The 15,004-nt window shown below is 60.2% G+C and overlaps 4 protein-coding genes across 7 annotated transcripts in view; 3 read left to right on the top strand and 1 right to left on the bottom strand.

The window, feature by feature from the left end:
- Positions 1–1,261, top strand: part of ARPC2 (actin related protein 2/3 complex subunit 2) — a 29,829-nt gene extending 28,568 nt beyond the window's left edge. Inside the window, exon 11 of the mRNA XM_077885252.1 lies at positions 803–1,261. Within this exon, the coding sequence (XP_077741378.1) occupies positions 803–827 (25 nt within the window). The 3' untranslated portion in view covers positions 828–1,261. The remainder of the gene's footprint in view (positions 1–802) is intronic.
- A 141-nt stretch (positions 1,262–1,402) lies between these two features.
- On the top strand, positions 1,403–8,467 carry GPBAR1 (G protein-coupled bile acid receptor 1). The gene is made up of 2 exons (XM_077885228.1): positions 1,403–5,647; positions 7,301–8,467. The coding sequence occupies exons 1-2, from the start codon at positions 5,360–5,362 to the stop codon at positions 8,327–8,329; spliced, it is 1,317 nt and encodes a 438-aa protein (XP_077741354.1). The 5' UTR covers positions 1,403–5,359; the 3' UTR covers positions 8,330–8,467.
- A 252-nt stretch (positions 8,468–8,719) lies between these two features.
- On the bottom strand, positions 8,720–13,640 carry AAMP (angio associated migratory cell protein). Of its 2 annotated transcripts, none has more exons than XM_077885229.1 (11): positions 13,423–13,640; positions 12,839–12,997; positions 12,076–12,195; positions 11,433–11,572; positions 11,028–11,172; positions 10,651–10,734; positions 10,429–10,544; positions 10,189–10,292; positions 9,929–10,019; positions 9,621–9,775; positions 8,720–9,179 (listed from the first exon to the last, which is right to left on the bottom strand). In XM_077885229.1, the coding sequence occupies exons 1-11, from the start codon at positions 13,541–13,543 to the stop codon at positions 9,104–9,106; spliced, it is 1,311 nt and encodes a 436-aa protein (XP_077741355.1). In that variant the 5' UTR covers positions 13,544–13,640; the 3' UTR covers positions 8,720–9,103. The 2 variants fall into 2 exon arrangements, with proteins under 2 accessions (XP_077741355.1, XP_077741356.1); XM_077885230.1 differs by having other exon boundaries at positions 12,839–12,994; positions 13,423–13,636.
- Positions 13,641–13,805: 165 nt separating this feature from the next.
- PNKD (PNKD metallo-beta-lactamase domain containing) overlaps positions 13,806–15,004 on the top strand; it is a 59,827-nt gene continuing 58,628 nt past the window's right edge. Inside the window, exons 1-2 of one of the 3 annotated variants that reach the window (XM_077885247.1) lie at positions 13,806–14,057; positions 14,793–14,961. In XM_077885247.1, coding sequence (XP_077741373.1) covers positions 13,991–14,057; positions 14,793–14,961 — 236 coding nt within the window. In that variant the 5' untranslated portion in view covers positions 13,806–13,990. Of the gene's footprint in view, positions 14,058–14,106; positions 14,657–14,792; positions 14,962–15,004 lie in introns of those variants that run through there. The other 2 variants (XM_077885250.1, XM_077885249.1) reach the window with 2 other exon arrangements.

Below are 15,004 nucleotides of genomic sequence, written 5' to 3'. Positions count from 1 at the left end.
ACAGACAACAGAAACAGGGGGATGCTGCATGGAATAGGATGGCAGGCCTGGCTTGGTGCCTCTGCCAGAATCGAACACTCAATGATCTTTGTGTGGTGAGGTGGGGATGGGAGTGAAGAAACACGATTTCATTTTAAAGTGGGTGAGACCTTCAGGACAGGAATATTTAGCTCCCATGTCTTTGCCCCAATTTCCCATAGTTCTCAGCCCTAGACTGAATTACTACCTCTGTCTTTGAGAACCAGCCTGTTCCCAAAAATGGCCCTCCCAGAGAAATACTGGGTGGGATGGAAGGCCAGGACTCAGGAGCCTAAAGTCAGGCGAGCATTCTGTAACCCAGAGTGTGGTCACCACATGGCAGCATGAAGGGTCTGTACTTGGAAGTTTTGAGCATCCTATCCTCCTCCCATGGTGGAAATGAAGGAACTGTTATCTGTAAGCCTGAAGAGGTATAAGCTGTGTAAGAGGAGCCGGAGCTCTCAACCGGGAAGAAGGTTGAGCCCAGTCTGAAATTCGAGTAGGTTTGGCCATCCAGAAGTTGTGGGCAAGGGACTCTCTTGTCTTAACTTGATATTTATTGAACATCCTTGTGGGCTTGGCCTAGATGCTCCCTGTTACCCCAAAAGTATTCGACAGGAAGAAAGCTGATGAAATCTCTCTGGGCCTAGAGTTCCCACATCCTCTGAGGAGCCTTGGCACCCGTGTCTCAGTGTCTCTGGGGTCCCATCCCTAGTCCAGGAGCATGGGGTGGTGGGACAGGTGAGCCCAAAACCAGCCTTCACACTTCTCTCTGTTCTTGAAGGGGGAAGACGTTTTCGTCCCGCTAACTCTGGGGAACAGGAAGAGGAGGCGGCTGGCAGCTGAAGGCTGGAACACTTGCTACTGGATAATCGTAGCTTTTAATGTTGCACCTCTCCAGGTTCTTAAGGGATTCTCCGTTTGGGTTCCATTTTGTATACGTTTGGAAAATAATCTGCAGAAACGAGCTGTGCTTGCAAGGACTTCATAGTTCTCAAGAATTAAAAAAAAAAGGAAAACAATTCCACTTGATCAACTTAATTCCTTTTCTTTACTTTCCCTCCCTCACTCCCCTTGCCTTCCTCCCCCTCTTCCAAGCTGTTGCGCTTTGCAATATGTTACTGGTAATGAGTTGCAGGATAATGCAATCTTAACTTGTTTTCTCCTAAGTGTTTGAGTTCAAAACTCCTGTATCTAAAGAAATACAGTTGGGGTCATTAATAAAGAAAATCTTTCTATCTTACATGAGAATTTGCTGGGTCTCTAGACAGTCCAAAAGAGAGAGGAGAAGGGAGGAAGAGTACACATGACGCTTTGAACCTACAGACTCCATCTGGGAAACCTTAGATTCAGGAGTCCCCTAACCTCCCACTTCGAGGAGAGAAAGAGGATGGCTGGCTAGTGGGCTCTGGTCAATGGTTCTGAGTATATGTGAACAGGCTTCCTGTAAACCTTGGTGACAAAGTCTGTCTGGCTGTGGCCAAGTAGTTTCTGGGACCGTGACAGTCATATTGTTTTCTGGCTTCTTATTTTATCATTAACGCACAGCATTTCCCAAAACATGTGTTCCGTGGCCTGTGTTGTTCTGCAGGACATTGATGGGTATTATGTCTGGACGTAATGCAGACTGAGCGGCCGCCCTTTCTCTTCTCACGCAGTAGCCCAAAAGACTGGCATTCCACAGAATTACCTTTGGGGAGATGCTCACCTAACATCACCAGGTCTAGCAAAGCATGCTGTCCCCTAGCAGGACACTGATCCCAAAAATGAAAGCGTTCAGAAAATTCGGTAAAGAATTATCAGGGCAATTTTAGGAGCCGCTGAAATGGTCTGAGGGCCATCCTAGTGGTTTCTAGCTTCTTGCTTTCCCTTTTAACTTGTCTCCACCTAGTGAAGTGAGTTTCAGGCTGGTTTGAGACCCATTCATGAATTGTCCTGACGTTTTTATTTCCTTTTTTTTTTTTTTTTTTTTTTAAGATTTATTTATTCATTCATTCAGAGAGAGTGAAGAGAGGCAGAGACACAGGCGGAGGGAGAAGCAGGCTCCATGCAGGAAGCCGGATGTGCGACTTGATCCTGGGTCTCCAGGATCACACCCCAGGCTGCAGGCGGCGCTAAACCGCTGCGCCACCGGGGCTGCCCACGTTTTTATTTCCTAAACCGTTATGAGATCACTGGAGATTCATATGCAGTTAAAAGAAATAATATAGAAATTCTGTGTGCTCTTCACCCAGCTCCCCCCAGTGGTAGCATCTCGAATGACTGTAGTACAACGTCTTAGCCAGGACCATGTTGTGGTCCAGGCCTGACTCACCCACCCACCCACGCGCGCGCACGAGTGTGTGTGTGTGTGTGTGTGTGTGTGTGTGTGGTGTATTTCTGTGTCTGTCACATGTGTAACTTCATCACTGGCCTTTTTAAGATCTTATTTTTTGAGAGCATGAACAGGGTAGCGGGGGTGGATAAAGGGAGAAGCAGGCTCCTTGCTGAACAGGGGCTCAATCTCAGGACCCCGAGATCATGACCTGAGTCAAAGGCAGACAACCAACTGAGCCACCCACGTGCCCCAGCTTTTTTTCTTTTTTTTTTTTTTTTTAATGGGATAGTATAGATCAGTATACATCACACTTCTCAATCGTAAGTATTGATTTGGGAATGTGTTTTAGTTTTGTACATACATCTTGATTGGATTATGAAATGCCTTTTTGCTGTGAGTCAAGTCTGAAAGCCACAGGTCATTGAGTCACCTGGACTCCACTGAAATGGGCTTTTAGCTCAGGACTTAGTAGCTAAGTGCCCATCCCAACAAACGTGTGTACTGGGGAGTGCTGGTGCTGACGGGGCGGCCCCTTGTCACCTGCTTCTGGTGGCTGGCAAACCTGGAAAAGGAAGTGCTGGCTGCTGCAGCAGCCGCCTCCTGGGAAGCCAGTATTTGGTAGTTGCCATTGCAGTTCCCTTCAGTCTCAGTGGTGTGAAGACCCTCATCCTAAGAGCTCCTGAGGCCAAAGACCCAAGCCTACGTCTGCTCTGGGGGCTGTTTTGAGTTCAAGCAATGCTCCCCTTCTGGGGATTGCTAAAAGCAGTGCAGTGTGGCTCTGAGGGGGCCGTGGAGAATCTGGTTAAGCACCAACAGGGAGGACCAGGGTTTCTTCGGCCCATAGACCTGACTCCAGGCTTCCTGAAGCCAAGTTCCTGGCCAGGATTGTGCCGAGTCCCCCAGAGGCTCCCAAGGGCTTGTCTGCTCTTGCCTATGGAGACTGAAGAGTTTTGACAGCGGCTCCTGGAGGCCAGCCAGGGTCCAGAAAGCCTTGAGCCTCCTTGCCTCCGTTCATCCCATTCCCCGTACCCGTACCCCAGCCCCTGCATACCACACCCACCCAGTCCTGGGCCCCCAAGGTCAGCAAAGAGCTTCAAATATCCCAGAGAATGGAGTGAGCAGTGAACGAAGGCCAGGAGGATGCTCTGGCAGGGTTGAGCCCCCCATAGAGGCTCTGCCTGAGGAGAGGAGAATGGGGGCCACGGAGGGTGCTCTCCAGCCTGCAGCTGACATGGAGCGTCTGGAAACTGCCGGTGCCAGAGCCCTCCTGTGGGCAAGAGGAGAAGGCCAGGGATGAGTCCGTGCCAGAGGTTGATGGGGGAGCCGAGAAGGCCTGGATGGTCCAGTGAGGAAGAGACCGGACCCAGGCTTCCCGGCCCCTTCATACGTCATCCCACACACAGTGTTTAGACAAAGCAGCGAAGAAGAAACACAGACATCCTGGATCCCGTAGGGAGGAGGCCAGGGCTGGGAACAGAAGGAGGTCTGTTTATTCCTGGCAGTCGAGCATCTGAGGGGCCCCACACCCACTTCTGTCCGGGCCCCAGGCTGAACTCTCCCAGAGCCTCTGACTTCTACCGCCAGATAGCGTGGGTCGGAGGGCCGGCTGCCTGCTTGAGGATGGGCTTGGGGCTGGATGCTTTCCTCCTCTCCCCTCCTGTCCCAACAGAAGTCCTGCCTCCCCAGGCCCCTTGGCCACTGTGCAGGATGGGTGGAGCTAGACCCCTGGGACCCCCACCCCCCACCTGGGTCTCCCACCCCCCTGCCAAGGGCACGAAAGTCCCCTGGCTCTGTCTGCCTGTGCTCCTGAGCAGGGAAGCCTTTCCTTGTGTCTCATCTCCAGCTTTCTTGCTGCAGTTCCAACCTGCTCCCTCCCACTTGAGCCAGCTTCTTTCCAGCACCCCAAGGCCTCGCGTGATACAAGCGAAAATTAGAGCATCACACCTCCTGGCTGCCTTGCCTGAACTTACTTGCCTTCCTCTCCTGTACCTACTTTCCTCAGTATCCCCATGGAGCAGAAGTGCCCATTCTCCTCTTGCTTTTCCATGAGCTCTCTATCTGCCTTTCCCTACAGAGTTCTCTCTCTCAGACTGGACTGGTGGCTGGAGGGAAGTGACATGCAGAGAAGGGCAGGAATCCTAAAAATGGTAATGACGGCTGCCTTTCATGGAGTGCCTGTGTGCCTAGTGCTCATCCAAGTCCTCATCACGCATTAATTCCGTTAGTCTCACCATAGGTGAGTGCAACATAAGCCCCATCCTACAGATGAAGACACAAAGGCAAGAGAACTTCAGTAATTTGCCCAAGTTCACACAGCTTAAAAAAAAAAAAAATCCCAGCCGGAATTCTAAGATTCAAATCCAGGCCTTCTGGTCCCAATACTGACTTGCGCCCCTTACCACCACGGAGGGGAAGGAAATGAATCATTTGTTGAGAACCAACACCTCCCCCCCACCCGATCAAGTGTCCGGCACCAGAATATATGCAGTCACGTGTTACTCCATGATATTCCCCAACAGCCCAGAGAGGTAGGTGTACTTGTACCCATTTTACAGGTGGGAAAATTGAGGGTAGCCGGCCCAATGCCACACACCCCCAGAGCCATTTCAACCTCATAGCTCAGAACTTGACTCAAAGTCATCGAGAAAAGTGCAGGATGACCCCAGGTTCTAGAAGGCAAGGTTGGCTTTCTAAGCTGAAAGGCCCACCAGGTGACAAGGATGGGGAAGATCCGCAAGCTCCAAACCCCGCCACTGCCACCATCAGACACGACTCTGCAGTGCACGGGTCCGGGACGTGCTGTCAGCCGGCAGGCCACTCCGAGGGTTCAAGTCTCATAAAATGTAAATGTATTAGCTCAGATGGGAAGTGGAGGGGGTAGACGAAACCATGATTACTCATTGACTGGAAAGCAATTCTCAGACTAGCTAGGCTGCTGGCCGGTGACCGGCTCCAAGTTGGGTGACCTGACGTAGGGGATCCGCCGCCTTGGTGGCGAGCTGCGGCCGGGGAAGGGACACACTGATGGAGGATAAGGAGAGGGCACTGGACAGGGATGGGAAGGCCTCCCCGTTGCCGCGGCTCAGGGTGTGCCAGGTCCCACCCCCAGAGGCGGGGCCAGGCCGAGCCCCACCAGCCCCAGCTCCGTCCCTCCAGAACCCAGGCGGGGGCAGAGCCTGGGCAGCAGGGAGCCCGGCCCCGCGGTCCCGGAGGCACAGCAGACCGCGCCCGAAGCCCTGCCCGCCTGCCCGCAGCCAGTCCCTGACGCGAGGAGCAAGGCCCAGGCCGGCCCAGCGACACCTGCCGCAGCATGTGAGTAGCACCGAGCCTCACCTGGAGACCGCAGCCCGGGACCCTGGAGAGCGCCTGCACCCAGTCCAAGCCGCCGAGCCTCCGGGGGAAGGGGGCCCTGGGGCCACCCCGCCCCCTTACTGCTCCGGGGGAGGAGGGGTGAGGACGCCCTCCAGGCTGAGTGCTGGGAGCTCCAGCCGTGACCCCAGAGTCCAGCTTTGACTAACAGCCCCCGAGGTCTCCCGGGGCTTAATAGAGTTCCTGGCGCAGGGACGAAGGAACAGAAACCAAAGGGCCTGCTAGACAGGGAAGGAGGTCCTGGGGAGAGCGCAGGGGTGAGGAGCGGGGGAGGTTGAGGAAGAGGAACCGGGCTGCGGGGAGGGGAAGGGAGGAGACAGCCTGGCGGGGCTTGGCAGGCCCAGAGTTGGGGGGAGGAGGGGTCTGGGAAGAGAAGGGGTCAGCCTTCGTCTCCAGGGCTCGGGGTGGCAGCTCAGGGTGGCGGTGATGCCCTCAGATCCGGGGTGAGGAGGTGGGGGCAGGCAGGAATCCATTCCTTATTGACTTTAACCCTGGCAACGGCGGCTGCTCCCCAGCTGACAGCAGCAGGAGATTCCCCCAAGGGCCGGGACCCCCCCTTCCGCACGGCGTGGCCCTGGGGCCAGGGTGTCTGAGGGGCCTGAGGACATAGAACCAAGAAAGGGAAGGACAGGCCCGGATCAGAGTCACGAAACGAAACGAGCAGCTCCTCCTGCGTCCGCTCTGGGCTCAGCCCAGCGCTCCGGGGTGTGGGGACTGTCCCCCTTCCTGCTGGCACCTTCATCCTCCCCAGTGACTCCCCTCTGCCTCCAGTTCCCAGAAAGGGCCCTGTTGCTAGTGTGGTGAGGAGGAGTCAAGTTTATGGGCTGGAAGTCCTACCCGGAGGCTGCTCACTGGGCTGTAACCTGTGAGGCGGGGGAGAGAGGCGGGGAGCTCAGGGGACAGGGTCCCCCACTTGCTGCTGCCACCCTGGCCCTGGCCTGTCACTAACTCAGGCATTGAGCAAGCCCTGCCTTTGCCTCTGCCTCCCGCCTGCCCTGCCCACCCCTCCAGGTCCTTCCCTAAAGCCCCAGCCCCAGCCAGAGGACGGGGACCCCTCTCCGTCACAGCGGCCACCCCTAGCACTGGCCCCAGCCCAACCTGAAGGAGCCCCTCACGTGCTGGCCTGGCCGGAAGACCAGGACACCCCCGCCAGACCCCGTCCTCCCTTTCAGCCAACTTAGAGGCCTCGGCTGGTGGAGGCCGCCGGACAAGACCCTTTGGGGCTTTGGGGCCCCGGGGCCCCGTGGGGCGGCCCTGCAGTCTCAACAGAGGCCTCAGCACAGCTGCCGGGAGCGGGTGGGACGGGGACAGGTAATAGCAAGGGCCGGCGCGGCAGGGCGGGGACGGGGGCACCGGGTGGACACAGCCCGCGCTCGGCGCCCGACAGTTGCTACCACGCAGGACAGAATTGCTGGCTGGATGTGACTTTTAAGAGAAGCCCCAAATCGTGGATTTTTGCGCAAACTGTAACCGGCCGCTCATGAATAAAAGGGCGTATCCGCGAGCCAGATAAGGCCGGGCGGCGGCTGGTGTGCAACCCGCGGACGACGCGCAGCCCCCCACCCGGCTGATCCCGGCCGCCCGTCTTTCACCCAGGCTCGCCGGCCGCGGCCCCAGGCCTCCCCCGTCCCGATGACACCCAACAGCACCAGGGAGGAGCCCAGCCCCGTTCCCGCCGGGGCCTTGGGGCTCTCCCTGGCCCTGGCCAGCCTCATCGTCGCTGCCAACCTGCTCCTGGCCTTGGGCATCGCCAGGGACCGGCACCTGCGCCGCCCGCCCGCCGGCTGCTTCTTCCTGAGCCTGCTGCTGGCCGGGCTGCTCACGGGGCTGGCGCTGCCCGCGCTGCCCGGCCTCTGGAGCCAGAGCCGCCGGGGCTACTGGTCCTGCCTCTTCCTCTACCTGGCGCCCAACTTCTCCTTCCTCTCCCTGCTCGCCAACCTCCTGCTGGTGCACGGCGAGCGCTACGTGGCCGTGCTGCGGCCCCTCCGGCCCCGCGGGAGCCCGCGGCTGGCCCTGCTGCTCACCTGGGCCGGGCCCCTGCTCTTCGCCAGCCTGCCCGCGCTGGGCTGGAACCACTGGGCCCCCGGCGCCAACTGCAGCTCCCAGGCCGTCTTCCCGGCCCCCTACCTCTACCTGGAAGTCTACGGGCTCCTGCTGCCCGCCGTGGGGGCCGCCGCCCTGCTCTCGGCCCGCGTGCTGGCCGCGGCGCACCGTCAGCTGCAGGACATCCGGCGGCTGGAGCGGGCCGTGTGTCGCGGCGCCCCCTCGGCCCTGGCCCGGGCCCTTACCTGGAGGCAGGCGAAGGCGCAGGCCGGGGCCACGCTGCTCTTCGGGCTGTGCTGGGGGCCCTACGTGGCCACCCTGCTCCTCTCGGTCCTGGCCTATGAGCAGCGCCCGCCGCTGGGCCCAGGGACCCTGCTGTCCCTCATGTCGCTGGGCAGCGCCAGCGCGGCGGCCGTGCCCGTGGCCATGGGGCTGGGGGACCAGCGCTACACGGCCCCCTGGAGGGCGGCCGCCCGAAGGTGGCTGCAGGGGCTGCAGGGAAGAGCCCCCCGGGGCGGGCCGGGCCCGGGCAGCGCCTACCACACCGGCAGCCAAAGCAGCGTGGACCTCGACTTGAACTAGGGGCGGGCCTCTGCTGGCTCCTGCCAGAACCATCTGTCCATCTCGGCCACCAAGCCGGCCTCCTCGTCCCCACGCCTCTGGATCAGAAGCCCTGCCCTTATCCGACTCCACCCCGACCCAATAAACCCATCGGGCCCAGTTCCTGGTTATCTCATTCCGCATCCCTGAGCAGGAGGCAGGAGGGACACCAGCGGAAAGAAACTAGAGCCAGACACGCACCTGCGGAGATCCCGACTCCCTCAGAACTGACTGGGGAGGGGGGGGGACGAGACACCACCCCAGGCGGTGAGCTGAGGTACCTCGAAAATGAGATTTTGCTGGGAGCCTCACCCTGACGTTTCCCTCACCGGTTCCTCCTGCCCAGAGGCCACAAGATCCAAACACACACGGTCTCTGGGAAGTATATTTTATTTACATTTTTAAAATCTGTAACTAATATCTCTTCCTCCTTTCCACCCCCAGAGACTTGGGAAGGGAAAGAACGGGAACCTCAAACACCTACTCCCCACATACAAACACACACCCCCGCAGCTCACGCCAGCAAATGAAGGTGAAAGAGAAAGAGGCCTGACCCCCCTCTAAGGGACCCGCAGGTCTGGGTGAGGGTGGGGTGGGGGGCCAAGGGATGGGTCTCTTAAGAGAAGGGACGGAGGGGGCAAGTCGGCTGAAGGGGTTGGAACACAGTCCGCGGCCCCCTCCTCCTCCCCGGGCCCTACCGCCTCTGCTGGTGGGGTCTCCCTTCACCCCTCAACACCAAAGCAGAGGCCGCAGCCGTTAGCGGTCAGGTCTCTGCACACAAAATACTTTAGCTTTGTGGTCTCCTGACGTAGTCACCACCAGGGAGGCATCTCTGTGGACAGAAAGTGCGGGTCGGCGGGACCAAGGGCCCGGGGCCTGGCCCAAGCCCACCACCCGGGGCCCTCGGGTGGCCACCTCCAGTGCAGCCTTGATTCTAGATCCCCAGTGCCTGGCACCGGGCCAATGTGCCACGTGGAGGGAACACGCTTAGAGCCAGCAACCACTAAGGGGATCAGAGAAGAGCCACCACATGGGGGACAGTCCCAGCCCCTCAGCCCTGAACTGAGATGGGAGAGCCCAGGCGGGTCCCCGTCAACCAGAAGCTGCAACTCCCTCGGGCTTCCCAGTGCGTCTGCCTCACGGCCGCCACCAGGCCTTGGGGTCCAGCTTCCCTGAGGAATCCCCTCCCACGGCCCAAGGACTCCATGGCCCCCGCGTGCTGGTCCCACCTCCCAATCACACAGGGGCTCTGGCCCTGGCCCAATTCACATACTTGCTGAGGGCAAAGTCCAGGATCTCGGCCGTGTGGCCCCGGTAGTCGGTAAGCAAGCGGCCGGTGCGGGCGTCCCAGAGGCGCACGATGCCGTCCAGGCTGCAAGTGTAAACCACGGCGGTGCCTGCCTCCCACAGCAGCTGCACGATGCCCGACTACACCCGGGTGCCAGAGAGAAGGAGGGCATCAGGGCCGGGGAAGCTGACAGGCACCTGCCCCAGACTCTCAGGGACAGAGGGAGGGGAGGAGGGAGGAAAGGAGGGGGCGGGTGACAGAGAGGCCCCACCAGAGCTCCAGGCTGCCTGTACCTGGTGCTGACACTGATGCCTGAGGGTCTGCGTAGACAGGTCATAGATGGCCAAGGTCCCATCCAGGTAGCCAACAGCTGCCAGAGGCATCCTGGGCAGAGGGGAGCACCACTAAAGAAAGGCTCGTGGAGGGACGTGGGCTCACGCACCCTGCACTCCTCCCTGGCTCCCCGGCCCAGGCGCCCCTCGCCCCACCCCCTTCTCTACAGCTGTCCTCATCTCCAGGCCCAGGCCCTGGCCCTTCTCACTCTCACACTCACACGCTGCAGAAGCCCAAAGACTCCACGGAGTTGGACTCGCTCTCCTCCCCCTCTCCGACGTTGGGCTGGGAGGCCACAGTCTCGGGTCTGAACACACCCACCACCTGTAAGCCATGGGGGGAGAATCGGGACAGGAGGAGGGCTGACGGGAGGGCTGACGAGAGGGCGGCAAGGCAACAGGAGACGCACAGGGGACGTGGGCAGCAGAGGCTCCAGCGACAGGCTGCAGGTCGCACTCACCTTGCCAGTGGTGGCACTGACCAGCTGGGCCTGGCAGTCCACGGAGCCAGTGAGGATCAGGCTGCCGTCCTGGTTGGTGGCGACACAGGTCAGAGGGCCCTGGTGACCCTCGGTCCCTAGGAGGGGGCAGACAGCTAGGTCAGGCTGCCCCCCAGGCCCCGAGTCCTGCCCCAGGTCTCCCGCACAGACACCCCCAGCGAACCCTTCCCCTGCCTTAGAGACCTTTTAGTACGTGGATCGGACTTCCCTGCTTCAGGTCCCAGATCCTGATGGTGCCATCTTCATAGCCGACCACAGCTCTCTTCCCTGAAGGGCCACAGGCACAGAGGAGGTCAGATGGCACCCTCAGGCACACCCAGCAAGGGAATGAGGGGGGCGGGGAGACAGGAAAGTAAGGGAGCAGACCCTGCCCCACGGAAGGAAGAGTGTGCAGTCCAGGCCGGAGAGGGGACGCGGTCTGCTCTGGGGCCTGGGTCCACGCTCCGGACGGCGGACCTCGGAGCTGGCCGGCCAGGACCCGGAGGGAGCCCAGGAGGGTGAGTACACCTGGAGCCAACCTCTGTACACCCAGGGAAGGACGGACAGAGAGCTGCCCTCACCATCAGGGAGGACGCGGCCACAGGTAGCTGGGCAGTTGGGGCCTTGGAAGGTCTTGCAGTCACCATTTGGGACCTTCCACATCCAAGTGTTGCCGTCAGCGGTGCCCGCCAGGAGGACAGGTGCCCGAGGGTGCCACTCCATCCACTGGGCAGAAAGGAAGGGTCAGCAGGGAGGCGCCTGTCACCCCATCCCGCCTAGGAGCCTGTCCCCTAAGCTCCCCCCAAGCTGTCCTTGCTGCTGAGGTCAGCGGGGCCTGGACGGGAAACGGAGTAGACACCCTTGCTGCAACCTGAGAGCGCACTGGCTCAGAGCTGGCTGGGTCCGGGACAGGCGACACCGGACCCCCAAGCCCTCACCTCCCACCCAAGGCCCCACACAGCCAAACACCACTCTGACGATCTCACCTCCAGGTCTCCTGCTTCAAAGGACCACACTTCCTCCTTGGTGTCGACCTGCCACACTTTCAAGAGGCCACTCATGTCCCCGGTGGCCACTAGGGTAGAGTCGTGGCTGAAGCCAGCACAAGTAACAGAGTCTTTATGGCCTGCAAAGCAAAGTAGGTAGAAAGAGAGGAGAACGTCAGGGTATCTGGTGCTGGTGACACACGACCCAGGCGTCCGGCCCCCACGAAGGACCAGCTGGGAAGGAAAGAGGGGGGGTTCCCACCGTAACAGGTGACTCGAGTCACTGCCCGTGCCAGGCACCAATACCCCCAGGCCTCCCTAGGGGTGGCAATGCTAGCCTCCCACTCAACCGTGCCTCGCTCAGGCTTACGTCCTCTGCCCCAAATACCTCCACACCTCTGCCCCAAATACCTGCTCCCCCTTTCTGCCTAAGCCAGTGCTACCTCCTCGCAGACCCTGCCCAGACTCCTTTGGCCACTACCAGCTCCCTCCCCTGCACCCAAAACAGACTAGATCATCTGCTTTGAAGTCCTCGGGTCCAGCACAGGATGGAGATCAGTAAGTAGCTGCTGGAGGCATGAGCACAGCAGGCTAACCCCCCTAAGACCTCCAGGAGAACAGGACCTCAGCCGTGCTCCCTCACCTGCACACTCAAAGAGCAGCTCCCCATCGCTGAGCCTCCACACGAAAGCTTTGTCATCTTCACCCCCCGTCACGGCCAACGTGTTGGTCTTGGGGTCCAGGCTCACACAAAACACAGACGCTGTCCCAAGAGAGAGTGCACGAGTGAGCGGACAGGGCTGCCACCCAGGGTCCTGTCCTTCGGGAAGCCCACCCGCTTCCACCCAGAGCACCATGTCTTTCCTCCAGAAAAGAAGGGTGCATCCAAGTTCTTCTAAGTTTCAAGCATCAGGTTGTTGGAGAAATCCCTCTCTACCCTTGCCAAGCTCCGAGTCCTTCTGCAGGGCTGCTGCCTTCACCACCCCAGACTGACGCTCAGACCAGAGCAGTGGACACGTGCAGGGCTTACAGGCTCAGCCGGGGCTGCCACCGGGCTGAGCACGGAGTGAGGGCACCCCGTCACTTGCCTTATTAGGGACCAGTATTTGAGAATAGTATACAAAATTTGCTCAGAAAAAGTACTGCTACCTCTAATTTACGACAAGGTAACTTCTGGAAAAGAAACAAAGACCTAGAGACGCTACAAAGACCACAGATCTGTAAGGAGCAAAAGCAGATCCGACGCCCGGTGCCTGGGCGGGCTCCAGCAGCCCAGCTCTCCCCCAGGCCATGGGGCGTGAGCTCCTCCCGGGCCCTCTCCCTGCCCCTGCCCCGGGGAAGGCTCCGGGCACAGCAGGCGTCTGATGTTCAGCGGCGCCGGCGCACGGGGTTTACCAGAGACCTACCTGAGTGCAGCGCGAAGGTGACTTCGCTGTCGTCCGGGCCCTCCATGCTGCCCACCACTCCTTCCTGGGGTTCCAAAACCCAGCCCTCCTCGTTGCCCTCTTCCTCTTCTTCCTCTTCTTCGAAGTCCACGTCTTCCATCTCCTGGGCCAGATCATCTGCTTTGGGGAGAGGGTTAAAAGGTGGGGCTCGGCAGCCAGAAGAGGCTTAGCGGAGAAGTGTGGGGAGCTGGGGTGTAGCAAGAGGGTCGGCTGAGGTCACACGGAGGGGGTGAGGCGGCGGGGAGGGGGGCTCTGGGGGCGGAGGACGCCGAGGTGGAGGACCCGGGCATGGCCAGGGGCCGTGTGGGAAGGGAGGACCGAGGGGATGACGGGAAGGGGGTGTGTGAGGGGAAGGGCCGGAGGAGGCGTCAGGGGAACCCCCACCCCTGCCAGGCCTGGGAACTACGTGTGGGGGCAGGGCAGGGAGGAAGGGCGACGGGGAGCGGCAGGAACGGCCGGAGGGGAGGGGGGCCGGGGGGAGAAGCAGGGGCCGGGGGCCAGGGGGGCGCCTCCCGTCCCGCGGCCCGAGCGGCGGCAGTTCTCACCCGGGTCGGGCGGGCCAGGATCCAGCTCTACCACCTCGATAATCTCTTCATCACCATGGAAGCTCAGGGTCTCCAGGGGGGGGGTGTCAGCAGCGGCCCCGCTCTCCGATTCGGACTCCATGCGGCGCAAGCGGCCGATCCACTTCTCTGGGCCCAAACGCCTCCCAGAGTCAGCTCTGCGCGACGACGCGGAACTCGAGCCCCTCCTCCCGGGAGGAAGTAGGCGTAGGCGACTCCCCGGCAGGAAGAGCGACGGCCGCTAGCCCAATAGCGAAGGGGGCTACCCGGCTGACCCACCAATCACGGGGCAGAGCTGGGAGAAGGGGGCGGGCCGTGGCGGGGAGAACCCAAACTCCGCCCGGCCTGACTCCGCCTCCAACAGGAGGGAAACAAGCGAGCGTGCGCGCCTCCGGGGTCTCCTGGGAAGAGTAGTTCTCCCGGGGCCCCTCGCGGGCTTCTGGGAGATGTAGTTTCTGGTCTGTAGGCAGGACGGAAGGAGCGGGGGAGGCCCCTTACGCAAACTACAATTCCCGGCGGGGAGCGCGGTGAAGGGGGGTGGGATCTGAACATGGCGGCGGTGGTAGCTGCTACGGCGCTGAAGGGCCGGGGGGCGAGAAATGCCCGCGTCCTCCGGGGTAAGGAGAGGGACCCCGGGGAGGGCAAGGCTGCAGGGGATCCCCTTTTTATATACTCCCGACCAGCGATAGCAGGAGGTCATGGCTGTCGGTTCCTGCCCGCACCTCTCTGCGGGATCATAAAGAGTCTGGGGGCTAAAAAAAGATGCTCTCTGGAGGTCACCCAGCCCATCCCCTGCCCTCAAGTTCCGCGACACCTGCAGGGTCATGCTGCGAGAGGGAGCTCCGAGGAAGCCTTTTAGACTCCCGCGCTCCAGGTGTCTCACACTCACCGCAGTGCAGAGGATAGAGCCCCGGGCTTCTGGACGCTTGGGTTCTAGCCCCAGATAATTGGCAGTTTGACCTTGGGCGAAGCAGCTCGTCTCTGGGGGCTTCAGGTTCCTCTTCTACAGAACGAGGGGAAGGAGTAGACTACGTTTAAGCTCCAGTGCTAACGTTCTGCAGTTTGAAAACCTTTTCTCCGATTCCCTTCATACGTCTTATGTGAGCCCCACTGCAGTCCTTCACTTCCTGTCGTCCGAGCAGATGAAGAGCGACGAAGCTCGCCGTCCTGGCACCGGGGTGATGAGCCCGCAGTGACGTGGAAGTGGCTTTCAAAGGTGCCACCTCGATGGCAGTTTTCCCATTTCCCTTTGGATTCTCCCTGGCACTTGTTACTCCAAACCGCAGTCACTCCCCTTCCTCCCCTGGGCTCTCCTCCTCTTACTGACCTTCCTTCCTTCCTTCCATCCACAGGGATTCTTTCAGGAGCCACAGCTAACAAAGCCTCCCAGAGCAGGACCCGGGCACTGCAAAGCCACAGCTCTCCAGAGTGCAAGGAGGAGCCTGAGCCCCTATCCCCTGAGCTGGAATACATCCCCAGAAAGAGGGGCAAGAACCCCATGAAAGCTGTGGGACTAGCCTGGTGAGTTTTAACTAACTCTTTGCCCACCAACGGGGAGTGGCAC

Source organism: Canis aureus, chromosome 36, assembly GCF_053574225.1.
Source record: "Canis aureus isolate CA01 chromosome 36, VMU_Caureus_v.1.0, whole genome shotgun sequence".
NCBI lineage: Eukaryota > Metazoa > Chordata > Mammalia > Carnivora > Canidae > Canis > Canis aureus.
The sequence above is the reverse complement of the archived record's forward strand: the minus strand, read 5'-3'. Positions and strand labels throughout refer to the sequence as shown.